Source organism: Myxine glutinosa, chromosome 11, assembly GCF_964187855.1.
Source record: "Myxine glutinosa chromosome 11, kmMyxGlut1.1, whole genome shotgun sequence".
Classification (NCBI taxonomy): domain Eukaryota; kingdom Metazoa; phylum Chordata; class Myxini; order Myxiniformes; family Myxinidae; genus Myxine; species Myxine glutinosa.
The window spans coordinates 31074190-31091841 of NC_136271.1; the positions used below are offsets into that span (position 1 = coordinate 31074190).

The window sequence follows — 17652 nt, forward strand, 5'->3', positions numbered from 1 at the left end:
ACCCGTGGATGGACCTCTGGGTCAACGTGGCACCTATGCCATACAGGTGAACCACTTTTAGTTGGCCCCCTGACGGCCACAATTAAGAAATGGACGTGGTTGGCGCCTTTCTTTATTTCTAAAGAAGCCAGAAGGCCAAGTGCACTCCAAGAAGGCAAGACCAGCGGCAGAACATCGGCCGGCTGCGACACCACCGGTGACCATGGACACTTAATTGTGCATTTTTATGAACACTTTATTGGTGCACCGGATGGTGCTGACTGTGCGTAATGGGGTGGTGCTTTTGGTGCTTGGACGGGGTGCTCTGCACATTATTAAAGGCCGTAGGGCCACAGGGCACTCGTGGGTTGGTGTATCGATGCTGGCATGCGTGCTCTCCCTATGCATAACATCTGCATGTGTTCCTCAAAGAACAGGTCCTGGATCGTAGTGTAAATATCAGTGTAGTCTTGTATAAATGATGCTCCCTACCGGCTGTATGTTTAGTTTGAGGATGCTTTCCGCGATTCGGTTATCCTGTGGGTGTGTTTCTGTTAGGAGAAGGGTGCAACGTCGCAGGGGGACATATTTACTCATTTGTGAACATCTGTAAAACTGTCGCACTCAGGGTTGAGTTAATAGTAGAGGGAACTACATCTGAGTGCCACACTAAAGTAGGTAAAAATTTATCCGGTCGGGACGCCCCGAGGTAGAGAAGGGTGCAATGTTGCGGATATGGGATTTGCATCCATCCATATCCGCTTGTAAATATTCCCCTATTTCCTCAATACTTCCCAACTATCCCCAATCCCCCATTCCCTAGTCCCATTTTCTGTAAACAACACTCTGTAGACCCGACCTCCCCCTATTTCCCCCATTAAATGTCGTGCCCAGGTTCACCGCATCTCATGTAAGACAACTATAGGACATCTTGCTAGTTATTCTTAGTCTATGTCAGTTAAGGACTCGTTTCCATTAATTCTGACCCTTCGTTGCACCGGAATGTGATTGTATGGCACCGTTAGGAAGTTTAGGACCTCCCAATACCTTCCCGCAGCTCTTCCTCACGGTTCAGCAACAACAACAACAACAACAGCAATGGCAGCGGCGTGCACAGGGAGTGCGCGTCCTCACTCCGGCTTGGTTGGTAGGGGGTGTTGGGAGGGCACGAGGCCTTCCCAACGAGCCGCCATCGAACATGTGCTCGACGGGGTTACCAAATAGGGGCTCCCTGTCAGCTCCTCGTCAAGGGCGGAGCCTGGTAACCCCCGCACCCAATGGAAGCGGCGGACCGGCCCCAGGGGGGCGGAGCCAACCAGCCGAGGGCGTGTCACTCCCCGCTGAGCATGCGCAGGAAGAGGGAGGTGACGTCAGATGCGCGCTGAGCTTGGAGCAAGCAAGACGTACCCTCCGAGCGCTGTGAGGCCTCCCCGCATCTCTGGACTGGACCGTGCTTTATCCTGTCCCCGAGCCAAGGTGCACCTTGTGCTATCGACTACCTGTCCCTTCCTGCCATCAATCCCTGTGTAAGTCAGCCTTGTTCCGTTTGTCTGTGGTCTGTCTGGGTTAAGATAAGACGGTATTTAAGTGCCTATCTCTTCTGTGTCTTTACCTCACTACCGTGTAATCTATCCCCTTTTCTCCACCACTGTAATTATACCCTCCTCCGGAGGTCTTGAGAACTGTACCCTTGCGTCGTTTCATCTATCACAGTCGTTGTGTCCTTTCCATCATTGATTTAGCATAGCGCGATTTGGTCAACGTCTGGGTGGAATCGGGGTCTAGTCGGGGAATAACTGTTCGGTCGCGGTCATACCAACCGCTCGGTCAAAAATAACATCCAAACCGCGTCCGTAACAATATATATATACATCCATATATATATATATATACATATATATATACATATATATACATACATACATATATATATACATACATATATACATACATATATATACACATATATATATATATACATACATATACATATATATATACATACACATACATATATACATACACATACATATATACATACACATACATATATATATATATATACATACACATACATATATACATACACATACATATATATATATATATACATACACATACATATATATATACATACACATACATATATTATATATATATATATATATATATATATATATATATATACATACACATATATATATATATATATATATATATATATATATATATATTATTACATACACATATATACATACACATATATATATATATATATATATATATATATATATATATATATATATATATATATATATATATATATATATATATATATATATATATATATACATACACATACACATATATATTTATATACATACACATACACATACATATATATATATATATATACGTACACATACATATATATATATATATACATACACATACATATATATATATACATACGTACACATACATATATATATATATATACATACACATACATATATATATATATACATACACATACATATATATATATACATACACATACATATATATATATATATATATATATATATATATATATATATATATATATAACTGTAAGAAATAGTAGAAACTCCACAGTACGAGCAGGGCGTCTCATTTGCATTGAATATATAATCGTTAGATTAAATAAGACGCGGACGTAGCTTCAGGACGTCGATCTTTAATTGTCGACAAGCTTTCGACCAACAAAGGTCTTCTTCTGAGTCGGCCCCAAGTCGGCGATTTCCGTTGAACTTGGGGCCGACTCAGAAGAAGACCTTTGCTGGTCGAAACTTGTCGACAATTAAAGATCGACGTCCTGAAGCTACGTCCGCGTCTTATTTAATCTAACGATTATATATATATATATATATATATATATATATATATATATATATATATATATATATATATATATATATATATATATTTGTTATATTAAGGCATTAAACTTAAGTTTGGATTAAGAAGGCATAACAAGTTTCGGTTGTTTATATTGAGGGATCTGCGGTTTCAACATTACCTATGCGGGTGGCCTTCCTTGGTGGAAGTGTCCTTGTGGGCTTCGCCTGCTCACTATGAGACAGAGAGGGACTCGTAGGATTTGTTTCAGATGATGCGCAGGTGCTTGTCATGGTCTGAAAGTCAGAACATGTCAAGAAAATAAATAATTTAACAGATATAATAAAGCTAGCCAGATTGAGAACAGTAACCAACCTCAGGTTTCTTGCTTTCTCTTGAATGGCATGGGGAACTTGATGCCGTTTCACCTGATACACAAAATGCAACAACATAGAGACATCACAAAAATAAAGAAAAAAAGTCAAGCAAGAAAATTGGCACTTATAAAACATTTAAACAATCAAACTACTCAAGTGTGTTCACCTTTGCCCTACCATTGTAAAAAGAATATGTGGCAAATGAAACATACACGCCCATGACACAGGATAGGCATTCCCTTTATGAGGGCCATCAAATGCAGATGTTGGTGCTGAGCAGAGACTTTGTTGGCTTGTGATTTTTGTAAGACCCTCGACTTGACATATTTTTTACCTCTGGAAATATGGAAATACCTGACATTTGAATGGATACATCTTTCAGTAGTCTAATTTCAATGAAGACTTGATAGCCTTTCCTGCTTCATATGCAAAAAAAAAGGGAAATGGTTTGTATTCTATCATCAAAATGTCTCATTTTCAAATGCATCGACTCCTCAAAAAGAGAATTTGCCATTGAAGTGTGTCAGAATAAATTAACAGAATTGTTACATGACAAAGTCCCGGTGTGTACCCTGGTTTAGAATAGGTACACCGTATCCCTGCGTGTTGTAAGAGGCGACAAAGAGGGTTGGCGTCAGGAAGGGCATCCGGCCATAAAAGCATTGCCTCAAAAAGAGAACCATGACAATTACAATTACATATGGGCAGGGTACAGCCCGAAGTGGAGATCGGTTTCTGAGTTTTGGGACATGGAATGTAGGGACAATGACAGGGAGATCAGGAGAAGTGGTGGAAAGATTGGTCAGAAGAAGAGTGGACATATGTTGTGTGCAAGAGACGAGATGGAAGGGAAGTGGTGTGAGAATGGTGAAGGGTAGGCAGGGACAGAAATACAAGTTTGTGTGGCAAGGGTGCCCAGAAGGCATGAATGGTGTTGGTGTCCTGTTTTCTGAGGAGTTTGTAGACAGTGTGGTGAGTGTGACGAGAGTGAGTGAAAGGTTGATGATGGTGAAAATGATGATTGGAAAGCTCTTGGTGAACGTCATCTCGGGATATGCTCCGCAGGTTGGTCGGAGCGATGAAGAGAAGGACAAATTCTGGTGTGCGATAGAGAAGCTGATGGAAAACGTGAAAGATGAGGAAGTTGTTGTGGGAGGAGGAGACCGAAATGGACATGTGGGAAGGAGTGTGGACGGTTTTGAGGGAGTTCATGGGGGTTACGGATATGGTGTGAGAAATGGAGAAGGTGAAAGGATTTTGGAGTTTGCTGATGGAGCTGATTTGTTGATTTGTAATACTCAGTTCCAGAAAGGGGATAATAAGATTGTTACATACACGTCAGGTGGGTCGACGACAACCGTTGACTACCTGATGGTGCGTAGGCGAGATAGGGGGCACCTCCGGGACACAAAGGTGATCCGGGGGAGGAGGCTGTTTCACAGCACCACTTGGTTGTCTACGACATAAGGGTGAAAGGTGCGAGGAGAGCTCGGCGGGTGAAGTACCAACCGAGAATGAAGGTGTGGAGGTTGAAAGAGGTGACAGTAAGGGAAGCATTAAAAGAGAGGCTGAGTAGGGTAGAGGATGATGTGGTTGAGCTTGAACGTGGTTGGATGTCAATGAAAGATAGTCTGTTGGGAGCCGTTGGTGAGGTATGTGGATGGACAAAAGGACCACCGAGGCACTCGTTAACATGGTGGTGGGATGATGAAGTAGGAAAGAGGATAGACGAGAAGAGGAAGAAGTTCAAGGAGTGGCAGAAGGCGAAGGGTACGGGAGCAGAAAAAGCAGAGCATGAAAGTTATAAGGCAGCCAAGGAGGCTGCAAATAAAGAGGTAGCAAAGGCGCAGGAGGCATGCAGGAAAATGTTCGGAGAACGCTTGGATTCGGAAGAGGGTCAGAGAGCGGTTTTCAGGATTGCAAAGCAGATAGCGAAACAGAGGTGTGATGTGATGGGGGTGAGTTGCTTGAAGGATGAAGTGGGACAAATCGTTGTGGACCCAGATGGAATTAAAGGAAGATGAAAAAGATGTATGGAAATGCTGTTGAATACAGAGAATGAATGGGATGGCAACATAGAGAGTAACCTAGTTTTAGGACCGGCAGAGAAGATAACTGAGAAGGAAGTTGAGGAAGCGATAAAAGCAATGAATGAAATGAAGAGTAGAAAAGCGGGAGGGCCGACGGGAGTTGTGGGAGATATGTTGAAGGCAGCAGGAAGTTGGGGTGTGGAGAGAATGACAGAGATCTGTAATCTGGTGGTGAAAGAAGGCCGCATTCCAGTGGATTGGGAACCGAGTACCCTCGTCCCTCCATACAAGGGGAAAGGTGACCCTCTGGAGTGTGGCTCGTACCGAGCGATAAGGTTATTGGAGCATGGAATGAAGGTATTGGAAAGGGTGGAGAGGAGGATAAGGAAGAAGGTGAAGATCGACGAAATGCAGTTTGGATTTATGCCAGGAAGAGGAACGACAGACGCGCTCTTTATTGTGAGGCAGTTGCAGGAGAAGCAGATGGAGAAGTGGAAGAAGTTGTTTCTTGGGTTTGTTGATCTGGAGAAAGCATTCGATAGGGTTCCACGCGAAGTATTGACATGGGCATTGAGGAAGTTAGAAGTAGAGGAATGGTTGATCAGAGTAGTGATGGCAATGTACAAAAGAGCGTGCACAGCTGTAAGGATGAAGGACGGGAACAGTGGTGAGTTTGAGGTGAAGGTGGGAGTGCATCAGGGGTCGGTACTAAGTCCACTACTATTTGTAGCTGTGATGGAGGTGCTGGCTCAGAACGTAAAGGAGGGTTTACCATGGGAGTTGTTGTATGCAGATGATCTGGTGTTGATTGCGGAAAGTATGGATGGACTGAAGGAAAAGATGAACAAGTGGAAGGAATGTATGGAGACAAAAGGTCTAAATGCGAATATCGGAAAAACGAAGGTGATGGCAAGTGGTAAAGCATGTGGTGAGGTGGAAAGAACTGGGAAGTGGTCATGTGCTGTGTGCAGGAAGGGTGTCGGAGTGAACTCCATCCAATGTACAATGCGCGCTGAGTGGGTTCATCAAAAATGTAGCGGTCTGAGAGGGTCATTAACCAGTGTGGCAGCTACATTCAAATGTAAGGTGTGGACAGAGGGAGCTGCAGATGGAGGAAATGTTGAGTTGGATCTTGGAGACAGCGTGAAGCTGGAAGGTGTGAAAATATTTTGCTACCTCGGAGACATGCTGAATGGAGAAGGTGGATCAGACTCGGCAATGGTTGCGAGAGTGAGATGTGCATGGAAGAAGTTTCGGGAACTGAGTGGCGTGCTGATGAGGAGGGGAGTGTCGTTGAAGCTGAAGGGAAAGGTGTATGCTGTATGTGTGAGAAGTGTTATGATTTATGGGAGCGAGACATGGGTCATGAATGTAGAGCAGCAACGAAGGCTGGAAAGGGTGGAAATGCGAATGGTTCGGTGGATGTGCGGAGTATCGTTGAGAGAGAGGAAGACAAATGATGAATTGCGAAAGATGATGGGAATAGAGCCTGTGATTGATGCTGTGAAGAGGAACAGGTTGAGATGGTTCGGTCATGTGTTGAGGAAGGATGAAAGTGACTGGTTGAGAAGTGATGGAAATGAATGTAGAAGGAAGTAGAAGACGGGGAAGACCGAGAAAGACTTGGCTAAAGATGGTGGAAGAAGAAATGCGGGCAAGGGGGTTAACAAGGAGAGATGCAGAAAATAGGGCAAAATGGAGAAGATTGTCATGGGGACCGCAAGGCTAACCCCCGCTCTAGCAGGGAAAATGGCCTTAAAATGCATGTTGTGTTGTTGTTGTTACATGACACAAAGGATTTTCCTATCACACGAACCCGGGTTACACTCCCCCTAAAATAGATTAATTAATTATGTAAAATGATTAAAAATCACGGAGCAACCCGGGTTACTGCTTGGTGGATCACATGCATTCTATTTTAACTACTAGTGAGGTACCCGTGCTTCGCACGGGTGGGAGGCCAGAGGCAAAGAGACAATGCAGATACGGCGAATGATAAACCATGAAACCAATAAATTCCACATTCCTGTAGCACCTTCAGTCGCACGCCAGACATGGACAGCAAGTTCCTGAAGGACTTCCATGAAAAACGTACCCGTTGGCAAACAAATGGGTACGTTTGTTCCATACCCAGTCAATGACGAATCTGCATATGGCGATCCGCGAATTCACGTTTAGAAAGTAGAAACCATCACGGCATTCGCGGCAGGTTCATAATCGTCATCAAAATCTAAACAGTATTTGTAGAATTTCAATAAAAGTCACATCACTGTTCATATCGGTAAATATTATTCCATCGTGTTTGGAAAAACTGGAAAATTGGAAAACTTGGAAAAATTGGAAAAACAATATAGCCTATTTTACTCCCAAGGGTCCCAGGAATACCCACCCAAAATATCGTTGCGATCGGTTGAGCCGTTTTTGCAGTACCTTCGAATGGACGGATGGACATTTGGTGAATTATAGTAAGATAAATCTTCATTAAAATAAATTCAACTTTCTGAGAGCAAACATTTGCAAACTACACAATGCAAGCTGCTCCCCCAAGCTTGGTACTGTGCGCAAACATTCCATCAATCTTACTATCAATCAGAATAGAATGCTCAACACTTTGGCCACATACCACTATTTGGTAGTTCAATGAAAGGTGTTTGATGCAGGCCGATGCCACTTTCCTCAGTTTGTTCCTGTTCCTGTTCTTGTTCCGGTTTCGGATCCTGCTCCAGCTCCTGCTCCGGCTCCTGATCCGGCTCCTGGTCCGGCTCCTGGTCCGGCTCCTGGTCCGGCTCCTGGTCCGGCTCCTGGTCCGGCTCCTGGTCCTGATCCGGCTCCTGATCCGGCTCCTGATCCGGCTCCTGATCCAGCTCCTGATCCGGCTCATCTGGCTCCTCATCTGGCTCCTGCTCATCGTCGTCCACACATCCAGCATGCACCTTGCTCCCCAGTTCGCTGGAGGCCTCACGGCCCACACTCTTCACTAGAGTGCTCAAATCCTAAATCACGTGAAAAGCATATGTAATGGATATATGGTGTATATCCAAAGTCAGCTTTTATACATAAACAGTGGAGTTGTTATCTTGGCTTTCATATTACAAAAATATACCTACCCTGTTGTTTTCAGATAAAAACCAGGAAATCTTTAATGTTGTAGTCTGAGAGCACCTCATGGTACTGTGGCATCAAGTTCAATCCCATATACAATGTTGACTTTTTTTGTTTTTGTATACGAAGTGAAGGCTCGTAGAAGAGCTAGAACACAGAGCGAACTAGAACATAACAGTTAAAAGAGGGGGGGGGGGGGACAACACACTCAGTGCAGGGTAGAGAGATACAACAGAGGGACGCTTGGCTAAAGCGTGGTTGTTGTTGTTGTTGTTGTGTTGCCCCAGTCAGTTCTGGTTGAACAGACCAGCAACGCAGATTGCCGAATGATTTCACAGGAAAACCCAGAGATCCCTCGCATCCAATATGTGCTCTTGCCTACATTAAGCCAGGACAGCACAATCTTCCATGATATGTTTCATTGTGTGTGGAGCAGCCTGGCAGTGGTTGCAGATGTCGACAGTGGTTGCAGATGTCGACAGTGGTGTCGTCGAGTCTACGTTTGTCGTGTAAAAGTTGTGGGTTTTGTCCACAGTGAAGGCGTGAAAGGTCATCAACATGATCAGACCTGGAGAGTAGTTTCTCTGTGTCATCGATGGGTGGGGGTTTTGTGCCAAAGATAGTTTGGGCCCAGGTTGTTTATTGCTTTTATGGCAATGTGGGTGTGCATGTGGATGTCACTGTAGTGTCTTTGTGGTGTAGTTTTAATGTGTCTAGGAGCCTGTGGGTGGTTGTACATGTCGCGACATGGGTGATTAGGGTTGGCATTTGCCGGTGCAAGGAACTGTGCATCTCTCATGTCTAAGTGGTCTCTGATTTTTAGCATTTTTACTTCTGTGTGTAGGTGCTCGATGGGTGTTGTTAGTGTGCAACCTGTGATGATGCGAAAGGCTTTGTTTTATATGGTCTGAAGGGAATTGGGATGTGCGTTTGATGGGCTGGAGGAACAAGATGAGCTGGTGTAGTTGATGACTGATCTCATGTACTATTTGTATGTTAGTGATGTTGTTTCTTTGTTGTGTCCGAAGTGCCTGCGATCGGTGCCTGTGAGTGCCCCATTGCCCCAAGTGTGTTCAGCTTGGGTGTGCAATGTGCATGTTTTTTTGATGTTTATGATGTGATCCGAGAATGACATGGATGTGGTAAAGTGACGCCGAGTATTTTTGTTCGGTGTGTGTGGGGGATAGGGATGTTGTTCACTGTGATGTGCGGTGCAGCGCTATGTTCCTTGGTGTAATGTAAGAGTGAATGTGGAGAAGAATTAGTTCCAAGGGGAGGAAGATGGGGGCACAGGGGGTAAACAAGCTGGTTAAAAGGTTAAAAAAAAAAAACACAGCAAAAAGAGAGGAAACCCAGGGATGAAACAGAAAATAAATAATAAACGAAACATAAGAAGAAAGAGAGGGGGAAAAACACATTAACCAGGAAAGAAAGAAGGGTGTGCTTGGGGAGGGTTAACTGAGGATACAAACTATCAGGGCTATAGATGGAAAATTACTTGAGGTGAACAGCAATATTGAAGCCCTGGATTCCTAGGAGGAAGAATGGAATTGAACAGACTGAGGATGTTGGTTCCACAGATGGGATTGAACAGACTGAGAATGTTGGTTCTTTCTACAGGTGCAAAAAAAAGAGGAACAAATTAACATAGGGGAGAAATGAGCCTGGATTTTTATAGTTTCACCAGAAGTGGGTTACTGGCAGATGGTGAGCCATGCAGCAACCTGGGAGGGAGAGAGAGAAAAGAAAGGGCAGAATGTGCAAAACCAAAAAGGAGGTGGTAGGAGGCATGGAGAAGGCACAAATCCAAAGATTGTTGAAGATCAAGTATGGTACTTGGCCCAAGACACTGCCTTGGGGCACTCCATCCTTGAAAGGGAGAGGACATAAGAGGAACCCGTTGAAAGCGACTTGCTGAATGACTCCCTCCGCAAGCCATGTGTGGAGATGGCTTTGGATGCCATAGGAAGAGAGTTTGGAGAGCAAGGTGGGATGCCAGAGTGTACCGAATGCTCGAGAAATGTCTAGACTCTAGAGATTAGAGAGAGACGGCCCTGATCTCAAGCCTAACGCTGAGGGCATCCATCCATGGTTGGGAGAGCAGAAGCAGCATGTCCAGGGTAGAGTGACCGGGTCTGAAACCGAAATGATCGAAATGAGCTCAGGTCGTTGAAGAAAGGGAAGGGTTGAGGGTCAACTGTGATGATGGATTCCATTTTTTTGCTTATAATTGGAATGACATGGAAAACCAAATACTACATTGAAGACATCAGAAGGAACCCGATTAAGTAAAGAGCAAAGATGGAGTCATCAGGAGGAACCTGGATAGGATTCGGGTTTCAGCCGCTACTCCCATCCAGGCGCAGCCAAGTGAACCTTCCAGAAAAATCTCTGCAATAATTCACTTCTCCTTGGACAGATAGATGAAGAAAGAGAGAAAGAAAGAACAAGCAAGAATTAGAATGAATAAGGAGAAATGTGAAAAAGTAGAAAGAAATGTGAAAGAAACAAAGATCCCCAACTCCCAGCCCTAACTACCAGCCCTAAATCCTAGCCCTAACTCCTAGCCCTAACTCCTAGCCCTAACTCCTAGCCCTAGCCCTAGCTCAAAGTAAGCCAATAAACCTGCAGTTAAGAGGATGTAGTTTTGCCTTTTGAAGAATGCAGTGAAATCTCTTATTTAGACAAAAAATTTAAGTACCCTATGAAGCGTTGTAATTACATAACAAAGCTTGGTGCTGGATTCACGAGAGAAAATTAACAAAAGGGAAAAATAATTCTCGGATAAGATTAGCAAGATGTTTTAAGTGCTCCAACATCTAAAGTTATATGCTGCGTACACCTCATGTTTGTAGTTCTGATTTTTTTTTAAATGCACTCAGATTGATTTTTTTTTCCCAACAAACGGTTTAACATTCTTTACTGCAAGTGTATCAGGCGTCTAAAGGTAAAAAAAAAAAAAAAAGAGGGAATGTAAAAAGTTCATTTTTTATGCTAAATTTATTTTAAAAACCATCTGAACAGCAAACTATCCAATTTAAGATAAAATGTACTTTCATGTTCGTCATTAATAAGTACCGCATTCCACCTCGAGATATATAGTGCAACGGTTATTTTCATTCCATCCTGTGTGAGGGAACTTGAGCAAAAGGAAACAAAACTAGATTCAGAAATTCAAAAAAATTTTTTATCATATGCCAATTTTCTGCGGGTATGTAGAGCCTGAATCTTATAGAAAGAAGAATGGCTTGGCCAGGCCAATCTCTACAAAATATTGCATACGTGCTCAACGTACCGAGGGTCAGGTCATGGACACAAAATAAATTCCACGCCCATAGTCGCCCCAGGGTGGGGAGACCATTTGCAATTTCCACTTGTACACGTAGAATAGTGCAAGTGGTTTAACCACTGACCCTTGACACAGGGAGGGGTTGTTACTAGTTCGTCAAAACTGGATGGAACATTGTATAACAAACAGCTCCTCGTTACATCTGTGTTTGCATCTGTGTTTGCCTGTGAGCAAAACCACATTAAACTTGGTGGACCACATTAAACTTAAACTCCGGACAAAACTTGGTGGACAGGTTGTGTTTGTGACATGGTTAATTGATTAGATTTTGGGGAAGATCCAAATCCGGATCCTGATACTAGATTCTTCACCATTGAGATGCGGCCAAAAACGATATGTATGAATGAATGAATGATCGTTTTAAGGCCATTTTCCCCGCTAAAGCAGGGGTTAGCCTTGCGGGCTCCATGACAATCATGGTTCCCTGTTTGAGGCAATGTTTTTATGGCCGGATGCCCTTCCTGGCGCCAACCCTTAGTCGCCTCTTCGATGCGCAGGGATACGGTGTACCTATTCTAAACCGGGGTACACACCGGGATCATTCATCCCAGCAAGCTGGTACTCAATTTGCCGACCTCGGAAGGATGACAGGCTGAGTCAACCCCCTGGCGTTAATTCAGCGATCGACCGGGATTCGAACCCAGGATCCTAGGATCCCAAGCCGGCACCCTAACCGCTAAGCCAACACCAGGCTAAATTGGCGATATTGTAAAAAACCTGTTTGCCTGTGAGCAAATATTGATATTGTGATATCATTATTGATATTGAAATTGAAATTGTGATTGAAAAATTGGTGATATTGTGATATGTAATATTGATAGGCTAGATATTGTGATATGTAATCACAATATCTCGAAAGGTTTTGGACGGATGCAGATAAGTGCAATACAAAACGTAAACTGTTCAGCCTGGCGGAGGTATGCATTCTACTGAGTGCCGTTCTAGTGAAGCAATGTTTTGTGTGTTGTTAATCATGAAGCAGTCATTGCTTTCTCGCTTCAAGACTAACTGAACAAAATAGTTGCTGCATCAACTCTTAGCCTGGATTGATAATACAGATTGAAGTTGTTCGTGCACTACAAAATGGTTCTTGTGTGTACTCTCCGTTGTTGAGATTTCCCAGCCAATGAGAGGCAATTATTCAAGCACCAATTGGAGAATGACTGTTAGTGCATGCAATCAAATCTTCTCCCACTCAACGATTGAGCAATACCAGTAAAAATCAAGTTATCTTTGACGAATCAAAATGACAATTTCACATCTGATAACCAGTAGTTGCCACAACAAAAAAAAAACTGATATTTGTAAAAACCGAATAAAATTAAAATAGAGGCACACCAGACCTGGCCTCGTAGATCGTCCGGCATCGGCTTCACATTCATCCCCTTCACAGACTTGGTGACTCCGTCATAAAAGCAGACAGTATAAGTGCCTAATAACATCAAAATAAAAACAAACAGTTCAACATTAGCATGCAGTCATCAGGATGCCAAAACAAGGATTATACAGAGCAAATTCCATCAGGTGTTACAAATCCGACAAGCCGATCTATTACCTTCTCTACACAGTGAGGCAACTTTTGCAGGATAGTAGCGACAGTCAATCCATCGAGCCAATACCTCCTCACCCACCTTGAACACCTGTCGCAATGCAAAAATAAATCCTTAATGTGGTCTTCAGGAAGGAAGCAAGCTGCCCAAAAATAAATAACTTACTTACGTGGAATCAGTCATTGCAGTAAAGGAATAATAAAGGAACCTGGACAACTTTGTTCCCAAACCATAACGAACCGGCTACGTAATCAAGCCTGGCTCTTTGCAGTCTCTCCTTCTCATAACATTTTGGTCATTTATTTCTCTCTCCATATTGTAGTGTCCATGTCATTTTACACATTTTGTAATCAAACCGGTTCATCTACAATCAATATGAAGCCATATTCTGTTTAAAGTAGATGACTGTCATTACTAACTAGAGTGAAGTCAACAGCGTGCCATCACAACCCTTCCCACCTCAATAAAAGTTGAAAGTTGGCAAAAAAAGTTATATTATAAATGAACCAATATTAAATTTCGAGTTTAAAATGTTTTTCCCCATTTTGACCCGTGACCTTAAGTTTTTTTTTCAAAAAAAGCGTGGGGTTAATAGTTCATTGCCTTGTACAGTATTACAAAAAATATATAGAGAGATTTTCCTCTCAAGAGATAATATAGAGAAATTATACGATTGATCTGATGCCTCTCACTGGCAACTGCTCTTCCCGCAGTCCTTCTCGACGTAGAGATGTGCGCTGCAAAGGCCGCAGCCGAGGACTTCCGCAGCTTAACCATTCATCGTAGCGGTGATTCCAGCGCTCAAAGTGGATAAGAATCTTCCCTTGTTCCAGATCCACTTTTTCTATGCGTGATGGGTACCTTGGTGGAAAAGGGGCAGGGGGAGTTGTGGGGGAGGACAAGGGGGAAAGATAAAGAACGAATGAATGTGATAAAGCTTACACTAACAGTAATAGGCCCACACATATTTAGTATTCGTCGTACCAGAGTTCCGGGAAGCAGAGTAGGATTTGGACGTTTCGAGAATCCTTATAACGTTGCACAAACAGTAAACGCCACATATAATTCTGGTCATGGACTTGGTGAATCACTTTACCATTTGTGCAAGTGGTCCTGTGCTTCGAGCCGTGCCCCAGCCTCAAAAACGATGCCTGGACGGTAAGGAAGCTTGCGTGCTGACCTTGATGCTCGTTCTGCATTCTGGAAACGCCAGGTACACAGCGTGTAAAATGCAACTCAAATTGTATAAAACACGATCGAATACTCTGAGTGAAAGACCATTGCAAATTACTCTCCTCTTCTTTACACTGAAACTGTGGCCATTGCCCATGGTCCTGTCAGTGACCATCTGCTGAAAATCTCATCTGTGTTAAATCATCTGAATCTTTGCCCAGTTTATATTAACAGACCTCCCCCACTCCCTTCTGAAACCTGCATTTGGAGATAACAACGAACACACACACACACACACACACACACACACACACACACACACACACACACACACACACACACACACACACACACACACACACACACACACACACACACACACATCCACACACTCACACATCCACACACACACCCACTCACATATCCACACACACACCCACTCACATATCCACACACGCACACACTCACATATCCACATCCACACACTCACATATCCATATCCACACACTCACATATCCACATCCACACACTCACACATCCACACCCTCACACATCCACACACTCACACCCACTCACATATCCACATCCACACACATCCGCACACATCCACACACTCACATATCCACATCCACACACTCACATATCCACATCCACACACTCACATATCCACACACTCACACACATCCACATCCACACACTCACACACTCACACACTCACACATCCACACACTCACACTCACACATCCACATCCACACACTCACATATCCACATCCACATCCACACACTCACATATCCACATCCACACACTCACATATCCACATCCACACACTCACATATCCACACACTCACACACTCACACATCCACACACTCACACATCCACACACTCACACATCCACACACTCACACACTCACACATCCACACACTCACACTCACACATCCACATCCACACACTCACATATCCACATCCACACACATCCGCACATATCCACACACTCACATATCCACATCCACACACTCACACATCCACACACTCACACATCCACACACTCACACACTCACAGTCACACCCACTCACATATCCACATCCACACACACACACTCACATATCCACATCCACATCCACACACTTCCGCACATATCCACACACTCACATATCCACACACTCACACACTCACACATCCACACACATATCCACATCCACACACTCACATATCCACATCCACACATATCCACACACTCACATATCCATATCCACACACTCACACATCTACACACTCACACCCACTCACATATCCACATCCACACACTCACATATCCACATCCACACATATCCACACACTCACATATCCACATCCACACACTCACATATCCACATCCACACACTCACATATCCACATCCACACACATCCACACATATCCACACACTCACATATCCATATCCACATCCACACACTCACATATCCACATCCACACACTCACATATCCACATCCACACACTCACATATCCACACACTCACACACTCACACATCCACACACTCACACATCCACACACTCACACATCCACACACTCACACATCCACACACTCACACACTCACACATCCACACACTCACACTCACACATCCACATCCACACACTCACATATCCACATCCACACACATCCGCACATATCCACACACTCACATATCCACATCCACACACTCACACATCCACACACTCACACATCCACACACTCACACACTCACAGTCACACCCACTCACATATCCACATCCACACACACACACTCACATATCCACATCCACATCCACACACTTCCGCACATATCCACACACTCACATATCCACACACTCACACACTCACACATCCACACACTCACACATCCACACATCCACACACATATCCACATCCACACACTCACATATCCACATCCACACATATCCACACACTCACATATCCATATCCACACACTCACACATCCACACACTCACACCCACTCACATATCCACATCCACACACTCACATATCCACATCCACACATATCCACACACTCACATATCCACATCCACACACTCACATATCCACATCCACACACTCACATATCCACATCCACACACATCCACACATATCCACACACTCACATATCCATATCCACACACTCACACATCCACACACTCACACCCACTCACATATCCACATCCACACACTCACATATCCACATCCACACACTCACATATCCACATCCACACACATCCACACACTCACATATCCACATCCACACACATCCACACATATCCACACACTCACATCACATATCCATATCCACACACTCACATATCCACACACTCACATATCCACACACTCACATATCCACACACTCACACATCCACACACACACACATCCACGCACGATATTGATGAACCCACCTCGTTTACATCGACATTCCTCCCCTCCAGCATTCCGCCTTTAATTCTCACATGAAGTGACCAAACGCCTATTATATTACTAATTAGTATCACTAGTATTGTTTGTCTTATTCCTCAGATCTCCAGATTTAATTCAGAATATAAGGATCTAAATTCAAGCAAAAGCGACCACGAATCGATAAAATACACCACGCGCAATCAATAGGTTGAAAAGGCCTGGAATGACGTAAACAGACGCAGAAAACACTTTCTAACCATACCGACATGGCCAGCGCACTCTGGACGAATTGTTGTTGTTGTTTGAAGAATCATACAAGCAAATAATACGGTAAATGCAGAGTATATTAACGTTGAAATATTGAAGAGTACTTCTTCATGTTCCACTGAAGGTATGCCTACCTTCGCCTTACTAATATCAACAAGGAATAACAACGAGAAATAACAACGAGGAATTTTGTGGGCGGGGCGTAAGGTAGAGCGGAGGCCAATGGTTGGAGGATCTTTGAACGGTTTCCGGGTCAGAGGGCGCTTCTGTGTTATTCCGGTATTCTGTTTCTTCGCTCTTGCGCTGTTGTGCTGATTCGACCTTTCCTGTGCCAAATTTCACCCTCTGCGGGTTTTCGTGGAGGAGTGAGGGAATGGAGCATGTATCGGGAGGGATAAATTCCCTATATAATCTCGGTGCTGGAAGGCTGAAAATTCCCTATTAGGCCAGATAAAAAAAAGAGTTGGTGATCGTCCTTTTTTCTCAAAAGTTCGGGTAGGGAGGGAGGTTTTTTTTTGT

General features: G+C 43.7%; 1 protein-coding gene across 2 annotated transcripts in view; it reads right to left on the reverse strand.

The window, feature by feature from the left end:
- The window catches only part of PHF20L1 (PHD finger protein 20 like 1), a 120040-nt gene extending 102914 nt beyond the window's left edge, over window positions 1–17126 (reverse strand). For both annotated transcript variants that reach the window (XM_078786517.1, XM_068130412.2), the window contains exons 1-8: window positions 16869–17126; window positions 14364–14467; window positions 13960–14128; window positions 13273–13357; window positions 13061–13149; window positions 7890–8259; window positions 3235–3287; window positions 3041–3155 (exon numbers count right to left, since the gene is read on the reverse strand). In XM_078786517.1, coding sequence (XP_078642643.1) covers window positions 3041–3155; window positions 3235–3287; window positions 7890–8259; window positions 13061–13149; window positions 13273–13357; window positions 13960–14128; window positions 14364–14467; window positions 16869–16901 — 1018 coding nt within the window. In that variant the 5' untranslated portion in view covers window positions 16902–17126. The remainder of the gene's footprint in view (window positions 1–3040; window positions 3156–3234; window positions 3288–7889; window positions 8260–13060; window positions 13150–13272; window positions 13358–13959; window positions 14129–14363; window positions 14468–16868) is intronic.
- Between the last annotated feature and the right edge of the window lie 526 nt (window positions 17127–17652).